The sequence below is a fragment of the Anomaloglossus baeobatrachus genome, chromosome 11 (assembly GCF_048569485.1).
Source record: "Anomaloglossus baeobatrachus isolate aAnoBae1 chromosome 11, aAnoBae1.hap1, whole genome shotgun sequence".
NCBI lineage: Eukaryota > Metazoa > Chordata > Amphibia > Anura > Aromobatidae > Anomaloglossus > Anomaloglossus baeobatrachus.
The window spans coordinates 181745517-181766227 of NC_134363.1; the positions used below are offsets into that span (position 1 = coordinate 181745517).

The following is a 20711-nucleotide window of genomic DNA, read 5'->3' on the forward strand; positions in this document are numbered from 1 at the left end:
CCACCATAAGTCCTGTACGCCTCACTTATGGAGTCCAAATAACAAAAAAGCGCCGAACAGTTGTCCAGAGCCTTTTCCCCTAACACACTGGCCAATATCACAAACGCTTGCAACCAATTCTGAAACGTGCGAGGAATAAGGCAATAACGCCGCCGCTCTTCCTCATCTTTTTTTACTCTCGTCCGGTTTAACCCGATCAAGGTTAAACTTCTCCAAAGGAAGCAAAGAAAATATTTCCACATATTCGTCTTTCCATATTTTCTCCCTAACCTCCTGTTTCAGATGCGCCCCCAACAGGCCATCAAAGCATACATACACCTCTCCTCTTGCCTTGTCGTCCAAACGGACTGCTTCTGCCGTAGCTGCTGATGATGTCACTGGAGCCGCCACAACCGGCACGACTCCCGCTAACTACTGTAACAGCTGTGGTGCCCAAATTATCCTGTCCCGTCACGCCAGACGCACCCTGCCAAACCATGCTAGGGCCCCCCACAGGGGCGAAAAGACCCCAAACAAACCGCAACAATTCAGATGCCATACTGCCGTCACCAGGCACCAAATTCATACCCTGCCCACCACTCAGGCCACCGTGTAAACCGCCCATACCTCCAGCAACCACATTAAAAGCCTGCATGCCACTCATACCACCAGACTCGCCACCAACTGCCAAACCAGACATACTAGAAATAGGAAAAACCGTGGTCTTACCAGGCTGACTCCGAGAGGGGCCCGAAACAGCTGTCACATGTCCTCCGTGTCGCGCTCCAGCCGATTCGTCGTTGCCAGCGATATCATCCGTGATGTCATCATCATCTGCGACGTCGTCCTCCACGATGTCGTCCTCCTCACTAGACCCAGTTCCAGGGAGCCCACCGTCCGGCAGACTCGACCTGTGACCTAATCCGCCTGAAAAATGGCTTGCATGCGGCGCCATCCCCGGCGCTCCATAAGCCGACCTTCCCGTTGTAATTATGCCTGAGGCCTGCCGGAAGGCATCCCCGCGCAGTGCTGCTGACCCCGCCGCCATGTCGTCCTCCATTCTTCTTCCACAACGACCTGACCCCGCTGATCCGGGCCGTTTTCTCACAGTCATTGCCGCCGTCACTGGAGCCCTATGCTCCTGCATAGGCACCGCCAGATTCCCAGCTGTAGGCCTCCTTGATTTTTCTAGGCCGCCTGCGGCCGCTGCAATGTCCATTGCTGTAACTTCTGGGTCAGGTGACCCCGTTGCCGGCCCACGTGACCCTGTTGGCGGCCCACGTGACCACGGCTCTGGCCCACGTGACCGCGGCGCCGGTCCACGTGACTGCACCGCGTCAGGCGAACACGCCGCGTCAGGTGAGCGTGCCGGATCAGGTGAGCGGGCAGGGCCATGTGAGCGGGCAGGGTCAGGTGAGCGGGCAGGGTCACGTGGCCGCGACGCGCGCGTCATTACAGCGCGCCGCGACCCGGAAGTGGAGGAGAGGCCGTCCACGTCACTCACCACCCCGCTGCCTTGCTGCCTGCATCTAGACTTCCGGCCCAGGTCCCACGATGTCCCGTCTCCTGGATCCACCGCCGTTGCCGTGGTTCTTCCACTGGGGCTCCTCCTCCGCTGCCGGCTCCTTGGTGTTGTCTCCGGGCTGAGGTGCTCAGGAGGCCACGATCTTCGCTGCCGCTTCGGAGACAGAGAGGTAACATCTTCAGAGCCTCCGACTTCACCGGACCATCGCTGCAGCTGCTCTTCCATCCAGTGCGGGCCATGCTGCTCCACCATCCTCTTCATCTGTGCCACGAGGCCCTCCATCTTCAGGATCTAAACGAATCAGGATGTCCAGGTAGGAATGATTCAGAATGCCATCCAGGTAAGAATGCTCACCCTCACTCACCCCTGGCCTGACCTATATATACGACCCTCTCTAGCACCACCCCCTGACCAATCAAAAACTGACCCTTAATCCTAGATGCCCCTTTAGTTCCACTCCCAGCTTTCTTGTAAGACTAAACTATACTTTACATTTAACCCTTTATTAACCCTCTGGCCTAGCATCCCTCCTAGTCATGCTGCCCTCCCTTGAGCCCCCCTGGGGCAGCAGTCCAGGCTATTCCTTTGAAGTTTATTTTAAACCACAATTAATGTATATTTAATAAGAGCTTCTATTTGAAAATTTCAGGGACTGCAATGGGCACGAAATACACCCCTGTTTTTGTAAATCTGTATATGAGGGCTTTTGAGATGCAGTTCTTATTTAATAATAGTAAGTTTTACCATTTATTTACTAATATGAATGTTTTATTGACAATATTTTTATAATTTGAAAAAGGAGCTGATGAAAGATTAAGAACATTTATTGATTTTTAGTGAAAGTATAAATAGTAGTGAAGTAGTGTTCTTAAGGGGGCTTTACATGCTACGATATTGTTAATGTTTTATCGTCGGGGTCACGTCGTTAGTGATGCACATCCGCCGTCGTTAATGATATCGTAGCATGTAACAGTTTTGTGCGATCTAAAACGATTGCAAAAGTGGCAAAAATCATTTGCCGTGGAGATGTCGTCCTAAAACCAAAAATCGTTTATTTCTAATGAGCGATGTTGTTCCTTGTTCCTGCGGCAGCACGCATCGCTGTGTGTGACACCGCAGAAGCGAGGAATATCTCCTTACCTGCCTCCACCGGCAATGCGGAAGGAAGGAGGTGGGCGAGATGTTTACGTCCCGCTCATCTCCGCCCCTCCGCTTCTATTGGCCGCCTGCCGTGTGACGTCGCTGTGACACTGCACGACCCGCCCCCTTAGAAAGGAGGCGGATCACCAGCCAGAGCGACGTCGCAGGGCAGGTAAGCCATGTGACGGGGGAGCGTGATTTTGTGCGCGACGGGCAGCAATATGCCCATGTCGCACAAACGATGGGGGCGGGAACGCATGCTTGCGATATCGGTACTGATACTTACCGATATCGCTACCGTGTAAAGCCCCCTTTAGACTTGCAAATATTGACCATAATGTGCCCCATCTTGATTAGATGTAAAGCCCGCTTTACACGCTACAATACATCTAACGATGTGTCGGCGGGGTCACGTCGTAAGTGACGCACATCCGGCATCGTTAGTAGTGTTGTAGCGTGTGACAGCTACGTGCGACTGCGATTGAACGTAAAACCGTTCATCGCATGCACGTCGTTCAATTACTAAAAATTGAACGTCTGGTTGTTCAATGTTCCCGAGGCAGTACACATCGCTCCGTGTGACACCCCGGGAACGATGAACAGATCTTACCTGCGTCCCGCCTGCAATGCGGAAGGAAAGAGGTGGGCGGGATGTTTACGTCCCGCTCATCTCCGCCCCTCCGCTTCTATTGGCCGGCTGCCGCGTGACGTCACTGTGATGCCGAACGTCCCTCCCACTCCAGGAAGTGGATGTTCGCCGCCCACAGCGAGGTCGTATGGACGGGTAAGTACGTGTGACAGCTTTTAATCGTTTGTGCGGCTTGTGCAACAAATTGAACGTGCCGCACATACGATGGGGGCGGGTCACATCGCATACGAGATCGCACACGCAATTGTAAGGTGTAAAGCCCGCTTTACACATTGCAATTTCGCATACGATTTCGTATGCGATTTGCAACGCCCCCATCGTATTTGCGGCACGTTCAATTTGTTGAATGTGCCACGCACACGATTAACCCCCATCACACGTATTTACCCGTCCATACGACCTTGCTGTGGGCGGCGAACGTCCACTTCCTGGAGTGGGAGGGACATTCGGCGTCACAGCGACGTCATGCGGCAGCGGCCAATAGAAGCAGAGGGGCGGAGTATATCAGGGGAATGTCACGGTGGTGGCCGTTGCCCGGTCCCGTGCCCTGGGCCCTTTTTGTAATGGGGATGTATTTACAAGGGATTAGGTTAGTGTTCATATGTGACGCCACTTGTGTTGTTGCGGCTATAGGTGTGGAGCTACCGCTGCAGAATGTCACTACTGGGGCTGGTGTTATTTGCAGCCTGGATGGTAGGCTCTCCGTAAAAAGGGCCGGGCCCCAGAGGATGGGCGATGTGACAAGTGCTAGAAATAGGGAGTCCACACCACAGCTCAGTGCAACTGGTTTTACTCACTGCTGGCTGGTGATAAATGGTTGCCCGAGGCCGGCTGGTTTCACCTCCAGGTCCCCTTCATTCCAGTGCCAATTTGTTTCTCTGGTACCTTCTTTCCCTGATCCTGTCTCTGGTAAATGGGTCCCCGTGGCGTAGAGCAACTATGGTCCCCGTCGCCTGACGGTAGCGTGAACTCTGTGGGGATAGAGTCACTGGTCCTGTCCCCGGTTCTCCCTTTGCTACTGAGTCTTCGGAATCTTAGGGTCAGCAAGGTCCCCTTGCTGTGCAGGTGTTAACAGGTCGGCTTTGAGCTCTTTCCTGTCTTAGGGTCCTGTACCCCGTCGGTGCAAAGTTCCGGGGTGCTCCACCGTACTCACCGGCAACCACTCTCCTGGGTACCAGGTCACCGTTAACCCGCATCAGACCGTCTCCTCTCACTTCTTCTGTCACAGCTAGACCAGCTACTTCACAGTCTCTTGTCTACCCCTGTCTTACTGTGTTCTGACTTCTCTCCATCGTCCGCCCCTCCCACTTGGTCAACTAGTGGACTGGACTGGCTCCACCTCTAGGCGGCCATCCATTGATCCGACTCTAGCTGGGTACCATTGTATGGGGGAAATGTTGGGGAAAACTGGGATTACCTGTTTTTTGGTGTTACCGGCACCTAAGGGGGTAGGCCCCGCATCCTTGTGGGGATGCAGAACCTTGTAGCACTCTGAGGGCTTCAGGGGAGCTATATTTAGATGCAGCAAAACTTTATACAAGCATTGCCCATAAACAAGGATAACAAGTAGAGATGGGCGGAAATGCAGATGGTCTGGTTCGGTGAGTCCGGCCAGACATAAAAAAAAGGTCTGGCTGGGACCGGACTTGAACCTGAACTTGACACCGGATGCCCAAATAAGTCTAAGTGACCTGAATTTAAGTGTTATAAAATGGTATTAGTAAGGGCTAGGGGGCTGCAAAAGGAAGCACGATGGGGATTAAAGCACAACAGTTATACATACCAAGTCTGCCGCCCACCCTCTGTGACAGCATCTGTGATTGGTTGCTGTCAGCTTGCCAGCGTCAGTGATTGTTTGCCCTCACAGTAGCTGTCTACGTCCCGGAATTAGAGTGTAAAAAGTAATAAATAATTGGAAAAACTAGCATAGGGTCCCCCTTATTTTGATATCCAGCCCAGATAAAGCAGACAGCTGGAGGCTGCAACCCCCAGCTGTGTGTGCTATTTTGGCTGCAGATGTGTCTTTATAGAGCGTGGGGGGGGGGACTTGCAGATGTGTCTTTATAGAGAGCGGAGGGAAAAACCTGCAGATGTGTCTTTATAGAGAGCGGAGGTAAAAACCTGCAGATGTGTCTTTATAAAGAGTGGAGGGAAAAATCTGCAGATGTTAAATATGTCCCCATCCTGGTTCCTGCCCCCTTCCTGGTGTATATTTCCTCCACCTGGTATATATGTTTCATCGTGGGGGCCTCCTGATATATATATATATATATATATATATATATATATACTGTATATATATATACCAGGAGGACCCTATGATGGGACATATATACCGGGAGGATGAAATATACACCAAAAGGGAACAGCAACTAGGAGGGGGACATATATAGCAGAATGTTCCCAGAGAGGATATATATATCAGGAATCCCCCAGGATGGGATGGGATATCTATACCAGGAGGAGGACATATACACCAGTGAGGAGGCCAAAACCAGGATGGGGACATATATACCCGAATGTGCCCAGGAGGGGGATATATACCAGGAGGCCCCAGGATGTCACATGTAAACCAGAATGTGGACATATATACCATGAGGAACTCAGGAAGGAGACATATACACCAGGAGGAAGACATATATACCAAGAAGAGGACAGAAACCAGGATGGGGACATATATACCATTATGTGCCCAGGAAGGGGATATATATGCCAGGAGGGACCCAGTATGGGACATATACCTGAATGGGGACATATATACAAAGAAGGGAATATGTATATCAGGAGGGGGACATGTATACCAGGAGGGAGACATATATACTTGGCTTTTATTGATACAAAACACATAAGGTTGACAAAAACAAAGGTTGAAAACCTACCCTCTATTGACTTACTGCTACATTACGTTTAAGATGAGGCTCTACAGCCAGGTATTGGGTGTTTTGTGATTATATTATTTGTCTGCAGACACTGCCTTGTGTATATACTTATTGAGCATTTTATTATCAGTGGGGAAAAGTACAGGATTATTATGTCCATCCCCTTATTTCATCCTTCCTTTTTCACTTGTCAATCATGTTTTTAACCTTTGTTTTTGTCAGCCTTATATGTTTTGTATCAATAAAAGCCATGTTTATATATATATAAATATATAGCTGGGTGGGAACATTTTTACTCTGCAGTTTTTTACCTCTCATGTTTCAATTCATTTTTTTGCATAGTTTTTGTTAGCACTCCTCCCTTTATTTATATTTATTACCCTGTGGTGCCCGCTACTTCTTTCTTAACAAGCTGTTGCAAGTAGCAGTGTGTGTGTGTGTGTGTGTGTGTGTATATGGGGGAAGAATATTATACAGAGGGACAGTGTGTGGGGGGGGATATTATACATAGGGCCAGTGTGGGATATTATGGAGAGGGGCAGTGTAAGGCGTGTATTATTAATTCCCTGAGGGAAATATTTCATTTTCTGGAACAACGTCGAGGGTGCTAACATTATTGGCCATGACTGTGTGTGTGTGTGTGTGTGTGTGTGTGTATATATATATATATATATATATATATATAGATAGATATATATATATATATATATATATGTATGTTTGTATATGTGTGTAGAGATATATAAATTTACATTCCAAGAGTGACAGTGAGACTGTTGAAGGTTTGAGGGGTGGAGGCGGAGCTGGGGTGGAGCCTGGGCGGAGTCTCAATGGAGCTCCATTTTTCCAAGTATGAGGCCCTGAAATTCCTAGTGGTGGCCCTGTTCGAGGGTAACTGCTGACCCGGCTACATGACTATTCTTCTTGCCAACATGCAAATATAAGCAACACATGACTCCGTGGCCTCAGGGGCCCCTGTGTAAATCCAGGTCTATATACAGGGATTAAGGGCTGAAGGCCGGGGCAACACCAAGGATCTGGTAAACAAAGTGTCTAGCGCCATTTTTTGAGCTACCAGGTGACTACGGACAGTGCACATGTGACATATTTATGGTGGGGTTTGTGGAATGATCAGGACAATAGATTGGATCTGAAAACAAAAACTGACAATAAACACAAGGGATGGAACCAAGCAGAGACCTAAGGTCCACGACCACCAGAATCAGCAGGAATCTTAGGTTTGTATTTAGCTAAAGTGCACGGAAACCATGACGGGGGTCTCCAAACTAAGAATGTAACTCAGAATAATGACAAGGAGCAGCAGCCTGGTATCAATCACTTTATTAGGTCACATGGAAACAGAAGGATCCGTCCAGTGACACAGGAATAACATTTCTATCACATCCATGACTTCTAGGCTTCGATGGTCACGCTGCTGTTGATCATCCGGACTCCAAACCAGCCCTTCCAATAACGCGTGTCTTTCCCACTGTGTGTGAACTTGATGAAGCGCACTCCGGGGCCGTAGTTCCAGAAGGTATGTTTGATCTGCAAAATAACCATCAGTCAATATCCACATTGTCCCCACGATTTTACAGAAGCTGCACATAGTACAGGACATGTCCGCCTCCTCCATATGGTCAGCGCTTCTCACCTGTCTCCAGGAGCCGTCCGTGCTCGGGATGGTATGGTACTTGATGCTGAATTCACCGATGACCTCACGTGTACCGGACAACAGCTGCACGCTCAGATCATACGAGCATTCACAGTCAGTGCGAGCTGCATGCCTGAAACCAAAAGGAAGTGTCTGAGCCGACCACCATTACTGCCCAAAGCTTACCCAGCTTCCCCCAACTCCTCACTGGTGAACCTGTCCGGTAACACACCCCATAGCCATAGGCGGATTATAATGAGGGCGATCTGGACTACCACTCAGGACGTGGTGCTCTGGAGGTCCATGGCCAGATTGTCCACCATCAATGTTGGTGCAGGGAACTTTCCTGGAGCTCCGCTGCTGTCAATACAGAATGGCAGCACAGCCCCAGCGAAGCTCTCGCTGACTTTTCTGTTTTTCTGTAATGTGCCAGCACGATGACGCCATCCGGCACTGGTGGCAGCAATAACGCTCCGGCCGCAAAAAATATAGAGCCCCTGGGACAGGAGCAGAGAACCAGCAGAACGGGGAGGCGTGGACTCATACTGTATATAGGGGGCTATGTGGGGGTTTATACAATATATAAGAGGCTATGTGAGGGTTCATATGGTATATTGGAGGCCATGTGAGGGATCATACTATATATAGGAGGCTATGTGGGGACTCATCTCATATATAAAGCTGTGTGTGTGTGTGTGTGTATGTCCGCTAAAGGAATTTGTACCGTCGCATTTACAATCACGAACTTTTGTACAGACCCTCCATGTGACTCAGGGAACGTCATAGACTATGTTTTGACCAGAAAATTTAACCCCGCGCTTTACAGTTACTCTCCAAAAAAACGGGCTCTATTAATGTGATTGGTTGCTATAGGAACAAAATAAATTGTTAGTATAAGAAGCTTATATGTGAGGTAATAAGATGTCAGTGGAGAGACGGATAGAGTGAGACAGAAAGTAACACAGACAGACAGAGATAGACAGATAGAGGGAGACAGACAGTCAAAGAGACAGAGAGAGGCAGACAGACAGACAGACACAGACAGACAGGGGAAAAGACAAACAGAGAGACAGAAAGGGAAAGAAAAAGACAGACAGGAAAAGAGACAGAGACAAGGAAAGAGAGGGAAAGAGACAGTGAAAGAGACAAAAACAGGGAAAGAGACAGAGACAAGGAAAAAGACAGGGAAAGAGACAGACAAGGAAAGAGACAGGGAAAGAGTCAGAGACAGGGAAAGAGACAGGGAAAGAGTCAGAGACAGGGAAAGAGACAGGGAAAGACAAAAACGGAAAGAGACAGGGAAAGAGACAGCGACAGGGAAAGAGATAAAGACAGACAGGAACGAGACAGACGGGGAACGAGACAGACGGGGAATGAGACAGACGTGGAAAGATACAGACGGGGAAAGAGACTGACAGACAGACAGACACAGAGAGACAGACAGACACGGAGATAGAGAGAGACAGAGAGACTGATACAGAGACAGACAGAAAGATAGACACAGATAACTGACTGTCGCCCATCTTCCCTGGACACAAATCATCTCACCATTCGCTGACCACAATGTGGGGTTGGGCGTCCAGCTTCTCCTCGGTATATCCTTCCTTGAGGAGATCGATCACTTGAGATTTACTGCACAACCTGAGAAGTGAAGATCCAATATCTGAAGGTTGAAGATGGTCCTAACAGCGCCGCAGAATTCCGCAGGTTGAGTGGTATTTTTACCCCGGACGACATCTTTACTGAGAGCTTATACTAATACCACTGCCGCCTGCCACAATAACCAGATTCTGGATCCCATCTGTTTCCATGTCAGACACTTACTCAAACGATGTTGCAAAGAACTTCCCTTGAAATGGAAAGTTTGCCATGTTATCTCCTGGGAGAGCCTCCACTTTCCACCCGTCTCCGCCATGCTGAACGTCTTCCCAGTGTTTTAGCCCCTCTGTACCGGAGAATACACAATATACAGTAAAGCCAAAGAGGTAAATACAATGGTGGAGCCGTCATCTCCCCGCTCCTCCATTCAGCGAGTGTCAATCCCATATCACTACATCCACGCCTGCTGTGCCGAGCCACACACAGCGCAGAGCGGTAAATCTGCTACATGAGGGAACATCATAATCTGTGGGAGCACTATGGGGGCGTCTTATGCTGGATTGGGGAAAGAAGGTGCATCATCATGGGTTTGGGGGCATCATCCTGTGAGGGTACAGTGGAGTATTATGTGAATGGGAACATCATAATCTATGGGAGGCATCATATGTGGATCTGGGCACATCATACTGTGGAGGGGCAGTATAGGGGCATCATACTGTGTGTTCTGAATGTACACTGTGTGCAGAATTATTAGGCAAATGAGTATATTGATCACATGATACTTGTTATACATGTCGTCCTACTCCTCGCTGTATAGGCTGAGAGACAACTACCAATGAAGTAAATCAGGTGATGTGCCTCTCTGTAATGAGGAGGGGTGCGGTGTAATGACATCAATACCCTATATAAGGGGTGCTTAATTATTAGGCAACTTCTTTTCCTTTGGCAAAATGGGTCAAAAGAGAGATTCGACGGGCTCTGAAAAGTCTAAAATTGTGCGATGTCTTGCAGAGGGATGCAGCAGTCTTGAAATTACCAAACTTTTGAAGCGTGATCACCGAACAATCAAGCGTTTCATGGCAAATAGCCAACAGGGGCGCAAGAAGTGTGTCGGGCAAAAAAGGCGCAAAATAACTGCCCATGAATTGAGGAAAATCAAGCGTGAAGCTGCCAAGATGCCATTTGCCACCAGTTTGGCCATATTTCAGAGCTGCAACATTACTGGAGTATCAAAAAGCACAAGGTGTGCCATACTCAGGGACATGGCCAAGGTAAGGAAGGCCGAAAAACCACCACCTCTGACCAAGAAACATGAGATAAAACCTCAAGACTGGACCAAGAAATATCTTAAGACTGATTTTTCAAAGGTTTTATGGACTGATGAAATGAGAGTGACTCTTGATGGGCCAGAGGCTGGATCAGTAAAGGGCAGAGAGCTCCACTCCGACTCAGACACCAGCAAGGTGGAGGTGGGCCAAAGATGAACTCGTGGGACCTTTTCGGGTTGGGGATGGAGTGAAGCTCAACTCCCAGACCTACTGCCAGTTTCTGGAAAACAACTTCTTCAAGCAGTGGTACAGGAAGAAGTCGGGATCGTTCAAGAAAAACATGATTTTCATGCAGGACAATGCTCCATCACATGCATCCAACTACTCCACAGCGTGGCTGGCCAGTAAAGGTCTAAAAGATGAAAAAATAATGACATGGCCCCCTTGTTCACCTGATCTGAACCCCATAGAGAACCTGTGGTCCCTCATAAAATGTGAGATCTACAGGGAGGGAAAACAGTGCACCTCTGGGAGCAGTGTCTGGAGGCTGTGGTGTCTGGAGGCTGTTGTGGCTGCAGCACGCAATGTTGATGGTAAACAGATCAAGCAATGACAGAATCTATGGATGGTCGGCTGTTGAGTGTCATCATAAGAAACGGGGTGATATTGGGCACTTATTTTTTTGGGTTTTGTTTTTGCATGTCAGAAATGTTTATTTCTAAATTTTGTGCAGTTATATTGGTTTACCTGGTGAAAATAAACAAGTGAGATGGGAATATATTTGGTTTTTATTAAGTTGCCTATTAATTCTGCACAGTAATAGTCACCTGCACAAACAGATCCTCCTAAGATAGCCAAATCTAAAAAAAAACCTCCAACTGCCAAAAATATTAAGCTTTGATATTTATGAGTCTTTGGGGTTGATTGAGAACATAGTTGTTGATCAATAATTAAAAAATCCTCTAAAATACAACTTGCCTAATAATTCTGCACACAGTGTACTATGGGACATCATAGTGAGTTTGCAGGGCAGTTTAGTCATGCCATACTGCGAGGGCATCATACTGTGTGGGAGGCACTGTGGACTCATCATACTGTTTGCGGGGCAATGTGAGGGCATCATACTCTGTCGGGGCATCATACTGTGTGGGGCAGTGTGGAGGCATCATACTGTGGGGGGACACTGTGGGAGCACCATACTGTGTGAGGGGCACTGTGGAGGCATCATACTGCAAGGAGGGTCAATGTGGGGGTATCATACTGTGTGGTACACTGTGGGGGCATCATACTGTGTGTGGTACACTGTGGGGGCATCATACTGCGTGAGGGGCACTGTGGAGGCATAATACTGTGTGGGGGCCACTGTGGGTGCATTATACTGTGTGGGGGTGGACTATGGAAGCATCGTGCTGTGTGTGGGGCGGGCACTGTGAGGGTGTCACACTGAGTGGGGGGCACAGAGAGGACATGTTAGAAACATCACAGTCTGCAGAGATCATAAGTGGAGACACTGAGGAGCTTCACCAGGGGAACTATTATTATGCACCATAAAAATACACATCTTTAACATTTCTTTTCTATTTACCTTCTCCGCAGGGGTTCTTAATCAGATTTTTTGGCATTTTCTCCTATTCTTTGATTCAGCGTTTAACAATAATCTACAGTTTGGAAGGAAAGGGCTAACATTTTAACATCTGAAAGAAATTTTCTATTTTTTTCTGTAATTTAAATATTATCACTGATAATAAAACTTTCTTAATGACTGCGGAGTTATAAAAACGGTGCAACCAATCACAGCGCAGCTTTCATGTGTCAAAGCAGAGAATGGAGACATTAGAACAGCAGCCTTCTATTGCCTGGGACATACCACATTGTGGTATGGAGATACTTTACCGTATAATACCGCTATATGGCATGCAACAGCAGACTCAATTTTTTCTGCTACATTTGTATATCTGGTCCAGAAGGGCCCATAGATGCCATGGGAGCCATATTATCTGAGTTTATACATTACACGTCTGCTTTCTTTGGCTTTATATCACGGCTAATCTTTATAACTCATTGCGGTTTTATATTGCGACTATAAAAAGTTTCATCTCTCCAGGACGTGTAAATAATTGTTTCTTCAGGATTGAGGATTTGATCAGGATTTAGACACTTAATGGATACAAATTATTCAAAAAATCAACAAATGTATCAATTTTTAGGCAATTTTTCAGAAATTTGTTGTAAATATCAGCATTGTTATTTACAAAATATCGCATTTGATAATTGTCGCTCATGTCTCTGCTCTTTTATGTATATAGTAATACATTCTTGTACCCTATAAGATGCAGCATTAGAGATTTAGGTGCAGATTTTGGAGCCGAAATGCTGCAAAATTACTGAAGGTTAATATGTAGCAAATATGCATTAAAAACACATGGAATATGGCGCACCCATACAGTCAGATAGAAAAATACAGTATAATATCATATGGAGCGTCCATCTGTCTTTTCTTACCTGACTGAGTTGTTTCCTCCCTTCTTCTCCTATTTCCTTGCATTGAACACCTTCTCTCCTTTATATTTTCATTTTTAACCATTGACCATAATGTGTGCCATCGTGATTGGTTGTTACATAGGATGATTGTGCAATTTCTGATATGCGTTTTCCAAGGAAGCACATTGTCACATATTTTTACTATGTCAATACGGCCAATAAATCTGATGATTTCTTCCTTAGAATTTTCTTTTTAAAAGGCTAAAAGATCAAAAGATGGAAGCCACACACTATATGTGTCACATCTTGAGTTCTAAAGATTATAAACTTAGGTACACACGGTTTGTGCAGGTGTATGAAAAAAAAAATAACTTTAGATAAGTATTGGCCATAAACAAGGCAAACAAGTGATCACAGAATGGCTGACAACAGATTCTTCAATGCCAATAGCTGAACAACAATTTATGGTAGATACATTGAAGTTTATTTTAATTTATACTTAATAAGAGCTTTTATTTCAAAATTACTGGGACTGCAATGGGCACGACATCCACCCCCTGGTTTTGTAAATCTATATAAGAGGGCTTTTGAGATGCAGTTCTTAAATAATAGTAAGTTTTTACCATATATTTACTATTGGGAATGTTTTATTGACAATATTAGGATCTGATGAAAGATTAAGAACATTTATTGATTTTTAGTGAAAGTATAAATAGGAGTGAGGTAGTGTTCTTAGACTTGCAAATGTTGACCATAATGTGCACCATCCTGATTAGATGTCACATAGGATGATTGTGCAATTTCTGATATGTTTTTTTCAAGGAAGCACATTGTCACTTATACTATGTCAATACGGCCAATAAACTTGATGATTTCTTCCTTAGAATTTTCTTTTTAAAAGGCTAAAGCCTGCTTTACATGTTGCAATTAGTTGTACAATCGCATTTGCGATGTGACACGCCCAGGTTGCATACGGGATCTTATGAGATTGCACGTAGGTCGTTCATTTGCTGTCACACGTGCGTTAGTAGTCTATGTTAATTTGATCAATTTTGTGTGCGATCCTTTAGATCATGTGTTCTTTGACGTATGCATTGGGCACCTTTTTTTTTTTTTTTTATTTATTGACTTGCCAAGCGTGTGTAATGTGTAGGGATGCGTTTTTACTATGTCATCTGCCATTCAGCTCTGCTACATGGCCGCTGACAGCAGACACAGACAGCCATGTAGCAGAGCTGAATGGCAGATGACAGCAGACACAGACAGAGCCGCACTGTCAGAATGAACTCGGGTGAACTTCACCCGACTTCATTGTCATGCTGCGGCTCTGTCTGTGTCGCGCCCTGATTAGCGGTCACCTGTGAAGGGCTCACCGGTGACCGCTAAACTCCTGAGTAACTGAATTGAGCAGCCCTCTCTCATACTCACCGATCCCCGATCCCCGGCGCTGCACGGCATTTACACTGCTCCGGCGGCTTTTACTGTTTTGAAAAAGCCGGCCGCCCATTAAACAATCTCGTATTCCCTGCTTTCCCCGCCCACCGGCGCCTATGATTGGTTACAGTGAGACACGCCCCCACGCTGAGTGACAGGTGTCACACTGCACCCAATCACAGCAGCCGGTGGGCGGGTCTATACTGTGTAGTGAAATAAATAATGAAATAATTAAAAAAAACGGCGTGCGGTCCCCCCCAATTTTAAAACCAGCCTGATAAAGCCATACGGCTGAAGGCTGGTATTCTCAGGATGGGGAGCTCCACGTTATGGGGAGCCCCCCAGCCTAACAATATCAGCCAACAGCCGCCCAGAATTGCCGCATACATTAGATGCGACAGTTCTGGGACTGTACCCGGCTCTTCCCGATTTGCCCTGGTGCGTTGGCAAATCGGGGTAATAAGGAGTTATTGGCAGCCCATAGCTCCCAATAAGTCCTAGATTAATCATGTCAGGCGTCTCCCCGAGATACCTTCTATGATTAATCTGTAAGTGACAGTAAATAAACACACACACCCGAAAAAATCCTTTATTAGAAATAAAAAACACAAACATATACCCTGGTTAACCACTTTAATCAGCCCCAAAAAGCCCTCCATGTCCGGCGTAATCCAGGATGGTCCAGCGTCGCTTCCAGCGCTGCTGCATGGAGGTGACTGGAGCTGCAGCAGACACAGCCGCTCCTGTCACCTACACACAGCAACTGAAGACAGCCGCGCGATCAGCTGAGCTGTCACTGAGGTTACCCGCGGCCACCGCTGTATACAGTGACAGCGGGTAACCTCAGTGACAGCAGCTGATCACGCGGCTGTCTTCATTACCTGCGTGGAGGTGACCGGAGCGGCTGTGTCTGCTGCAGCTCCGGTCACCTCCATGCAGCTGCGCTGGAAGCGACGCTGGAGCATCCTGGAGTACGCCGGACAAGGAGGGCTTTTTGGGGCTGATTAAAGTGGTTAACCAGGGTATATGTTTGTGTTTTTTATTTCTAATAAAGGATTTTTCGGGTGTGTGTTTATTTACTGTAATTTACAGATTAATCATGGAAGGTGTCTCGGGGAGACGCCTGACATGATTAATCTAGGATTTAGTGGCAGCTATGGGCTGCCAATAACTCTTTATTACCCCGATTTGCCAACGCACCAGGGCAAATCGGGAAGAGCCGGGTACAGTCCCAGAACTGTTGCATCTAATGGATGCGGCTCTGGGCGGCTGTTGGCTGATATTGTTAGGCTGGGGGGCTCCCCATAACGTGGAGCTCCCCATCCTGAGAATACCAGCCTTCAGCCGTATGGCTTTATCTGGCTGGTTTTAAAATTGGGGGGGACCGCACGCCGTTTTTTTTAATTATTTAATTATTTATTTCACTACACAGTATAGACCTGCCCACCGGCTGCTGTGATTGGGTGCAGTGTGACACCTGTCACTCAGCGTGGGGGCGTGTCTCACTGTAACCAATCATAGGCGCCGGTGGGCGGGGAAAGCAGGGAATACGAGATTGTTTAATGGGCGGCCGGCTTTTTCAAAACAGTAAAAGCCGCCGGAGCAGTGTGAATGCCGTGCAGCGCCGGGGATCGGGGATCGGTGAGTATATGAGAGATGAGGATAGACTGACTGACATGGACAGAGAGTGAGGGACAGAGATTGTGACCGACTGACAGAGATTAGTGAATGACAGACATTGTGAGGCGCTTCAGAACGCAGCTTTTCAGCTGCGCTCTGAAGCGGACCTTTTTTAAGCTGCGGTGCAGAGCGCACACCTGCGCACATAGCCTCAGACATCACAATCGTATGAGGGATGTCACACGTTACAATTGACTAGGTTCCTGCAACAAAACGCTCAATTCTAGACAAAGATACGATGTGTTTGCGATCAACGGTTTTGCGTTCAATCCTGATCGCACGTAGATGTCACACGCAGACACCTCACAAACGATGCCGGATGTGCGTCACTTACAACTTAACCCCAACGACGGATTGTGAGATATATTGAAGCGTGTGTTGGGGGCTTTAAAGATCAAAAGATGGAAGCCCACACTATATGTGTTACATCTTGAGTTATAAAGATTACAACCTCAGGTACACACGGTTTGTGCAGGTGTATGAAAAATCTAAGAAAATAACTTTAGACAAGTATTGCCCATAAACAAGGGAAACAAGTGATCGCACAATGGCTGACAACAGATTCTTTAATGCCAATAGCTGAACAACAATTTATGGTAGATACATTGAAGTTTATTTTAAAGCACAATTAATTTATACTTAATAAGAGCTTTTATTTCAAAATTACTGGGACTGCAATGGGCACGACATACACCCCCTGTTTTTGTAAATCTATGTAAGAGGGCTTTTGATATGCAGTTCTTAAATAATAGTAAGTTTTTACCATATATTTACTATTGGGAATGTTTTATTGACAATATTAGGACCTGATGAAAGATTAAGAACATTTATTGATTTTTAGTGAAAGTATAAATAGGAGTGAGGTAGTGTTCTTAGACTTGCAAATGTTAACCATAATGTGCACCATCCTGATTAGATGTCACATAGGATAATTGTGCAATTTCTGATATGTGTTTTTCAAGGAAGCCTATTTATACATATTTTTATTATGTCAAAAAGGCCAATAAACTAGATGAGTTCTTCCTTACAATTTCCTTTTTCTTTTTAAAAGGGTAAGAGGTCACAAGATGGAAGCCACACACAATATGTCTCACATCTAAAGTTATAAAGATTACAAACTGTATATGAGGGTTTTTGAGATGCAGTTCTTATATAATAGTACATTTTTTACCATATATTTACTATTATGAATGCTTTATTGATAATATCAAAAGCACTTGAGTAGAGATGCGCGAAGATACTCGGGATCGGCAGTTCCAACCGGGTTTAAACAAAAAACCTGCCTTGGGCTTGGGATTGATCCTGGATATCTGCCCAGATGCCGGTCCCCTTATAAGTCTATGGGGCCCTGAATCCGACGCTTTAAAATGTAAGCAGTAGGGATTAGGGGGATTGGAGCAAGTGTGTTATACTTACCAGTCTCTGCGCTGCTGTAACACTACTTCCTGGGCTGCTCATTACCCTCATGCATATGCACTAGTCCCAGGGCCTCAGATTGGTTACAGTCAGACAGCGCCCCCAGCCTGTGTGACAGCGAGTCTGATTGTAACCAATCACAGACACTGTATGTTTGTCTATATTGGTGTAAAAATAAATAAAAAAATTGGCGTAGTGTCCCCCCATATTATGATACCCAGCACTGAAAATGCATACTGCTACAGGCTGCAGTCCATGCGCACTATCTTGACTGTGTATTAAAATAAGAAGAACCTCATTCGGCTATTTATTATTAGTTCAATAAATAATTTTTAAAAAACGGCATGCGGTCCCCCTCAGTTTTGATACCCAGCCATGATAAAGCGAACAACTGGTGTCTGGTATTCTCAGGCTGGGGAGACTCATGGTAATTGAGTCCCCCCAGCCTAAAAATAGCTGCCTGAAATGTCTGCACTAGATTTCAGCACCAAATTTGCATCTCCTGACAGAAAACCACATCGAAACGTTGTCAAAACAGTTGTTGTGCATTTGTTTTGCCAAGTGATACAGATTTAGTGCTGAAATTTATACATCATAATCCTGCACCAAATCTGCATCTCCTGGCAAAAAAAATTGCATCACTATCACATCAAAATCGCATCATGTTTTAATGCGTTCTTTTTCCAGAAGATGCAGATTTGGTGCAGGAATATGGTGTATGAATTATTGCTTATAAATCTGCATCTCTTTTAAAAAAACTGGTTTTCTGCCAAGATATGCAGGTCAGTGAACCTGAGGTGAGGTCACCAAATGTAATGAGAGCACCTTAGGTTTGGTTACCTGTGGTCACAGGTGGAAGACAATGGGAACCTCAAGCTGTGACCGCAAATAACCTGAGTGACATTAGCTCTCATCGCTGCTGCTCAGTCTCTGCCTGACGCCCTCAGTGTGCGGTCATGTTCTGTGCCCGCGGGATCCTGCCCTGATTGCGGAACTGCGTCCCCCATGGAGAGGGGTCTGACAGTCAGGGGCCTGGCATTGGTATATGCTGACAGGAACGTAAAGAAGCCCCACTCACGAAAAGGTCAGTGCGCCCCCTGGTGATGAGGTATGATTAGATGGCCTGGCATGGAGGGGAGACCCCTGGATGGTTGCGGACACCTGTGCGGATATGAAGTGTAGTGAGGGGAAGATAGGCCCTTAGAATACTAAAGGTGCCAGAGATACTGATTGCTGTGAAATTTGTCACGTGAAGAGTAGAAAGAACCCCTATGAGACGGTTACCGGTGCCGGAAGGATGCGGATGGAGGTGTTGTGAAGATGCCAGAAATAAAGTTAACCTGTTTAAGAAAGAACTGAGACTGGACTTTATTTTCTGAAAAGTGAGAGAATGTGATGTCGCCTGAGACTGTTTTGGAGTTTTTCCTGTGTGTGGTGCGGTGACGGGGAGGTGAGGGGTTAATGACAGGTTGTGCTGTGACCTGTTGTTCCCCTGCTGCCACGACTAATACACATTCCTGCGCCGTGCCCTCCACCACACCTGCTCCCTGTTCCTGTCCTAACCTCCTGCCTTTTGACCTTTGACCGTTACCTGACCACGTCTCTGTTTCATCTCTTAACTAATTACGTGCTCTCCTGGTATTCTGACCCCCGGATTGTAACCTGACTGCGCCTCCGTTTGCTCTTTGTGATCCTACGGGTCCTTCTGTCACCAGTCCCCGACTTTCCTGACTACTCTTCCGTCTATACTATCCGTAAGCAGTGACTGCATCAAAACTTGATTGTGCCATTGGATCCTCGATTAACGAAGACTGTAGAAAAAGGAGCTTTTAAGTATAAGCATGAGTATGTAGATGTAGACATGCGAAATGTACAGTTGTAATCAAGATTATTCATCTCCATTGTAAATTTGGTTAATTGACAAACTTTCTGCTGTTTGCAATAAACCAACTAAATAAGTGGTTTCACTGCAAAAAAAAGCATTTTTACTGATTTCTCCAGTCTCGGAATTATTCACCCCTTCAGGACCAGCATCTATAGCACTTAGTAGAGCTTTTCAGGCTGTTATAACCTGCTTCAAACGTGATTCACAGATAGACATCAACTTTCTGCAGCGTTCCTGAGGAATCTTTGCTTTTTTCTTATGCATATTGTAACGCCTGCCTGGATCCACAGACTCAGACGGGCTGTAATGGACAGGCTAGAGGAAAGCCGCTCATCAAGCAGGACCCCCGGAACCCTGAAACCTTTTAACCCCTATACAGGGATTTGGAATTACACAGGGCCCTAGAGATCACTACCTGTGGAAGGCTGCAGTCCGATGAGAGTAGTCATCAGGCAGGGTCAAATCAGGAATAGCAGAACAGGGACAGAATCGGCAGGCAAGGACGTAATCAGAATATGTAGCAGAGGTCAGATCCGGATCGGGCAGCGAGGTACAAAAACAGCAGGCAGAAGGGTAGTCAGGAAACAAGCGGTAATCAGCGCACAAAATCACAGAACAGGACGAAACAGGAGCCAAAATTTTCAGAACTATCTCTGGCAGAGGTCATCAGACAGGAGGGGAATTAAGAAGGGTGTGGTGTCTTCCCATAGGCTGTAGCTGAATGATGGTACTTCAGCTGGGAGACACCCGCCACCTACAGTCAGCCAGCGGTACTGCAGACCCCAGGGAAACCCAGCTTAGTGGATGAACGGAGCCTATGGTCACCAGATCCACTGGGATCAACTCCTCTCCTATCACCAGCACAGTCCACGATAGGAACACGGCGTCGCCTGGTGATCGAAGCAGAAGTCATAGGAGTGGACTCTAGTGGGAACATGACAATTACAAGATTCTCGGATCCAATAGGCTGTAGCTGAATGATGGTACTTCAGCTGGGAGACACCTGCCACCTACAGTCAGCCAGTGATACTGCAGATCCCCAGGAAACCCAGCCCAGTGGATGAGTGGATGACGCCTCCAGTGAAACGCGCGTCGAGGCCCCGCCCACCGTCACCAGCTTGT

The 20711-nt window shown here is 46.6% G+C and overlaps 1 protein-coding gene across 1 annotated transcript; it reads right to left on the bottom strand.

Moving 5' to 3' along the window:
• Window positions 1-7496: 7496 nt before the first annotated feature.
• On the bottom strand, window positions 7497-13266 carry LOC142255694 (F-box only protein 2-like). The gene is made up of 6 exons (XM_075327141.1): window positions 13196-13266; window positions 12279-12351; window positions 9651-9771; window positions 9375-9467; window positions 7827-7959; window positions 7497-7720 (listed from the first exon to the last, which is right to left on the bottom strand). Exons 2-6 carry the CDS (start codon window positions 12313-12315, stop codon window positions 7586-7588), a joined length of 519 nt encoding a protein of 172 aa, XP_075183256.1. The 5' UTR covers window positions 12316-12351; window positions 13196-13266; the 3' UTR covers window positions 7497-7585.
• Between the last annotated feature and the right edge of the window lie 7445 nt (window positions 13267-20711).

Coding starts and splice junctions, on each gene's coding strand:
- LOC142255694 (XM_075327141.1), bottom strand. CDS start 12,315: ATGCCAAAAAATCTGATTAAGAACCCCTGCGGAGAAG. Junction 7,960..9,374: donor CACATTGTGGTCAGCGAATG/GTGAGATGATTT, acceptor TTTTGGTTTCAG/GCATGCAGCTCGCACTGACT. Junction 7,721..7,826: donor CGGACGGCTCCTGGAGACAG/GTGAGAAGCGCT, acceptor GTTATTTTGCAG/ATCAAACATACCTTCTGGAA.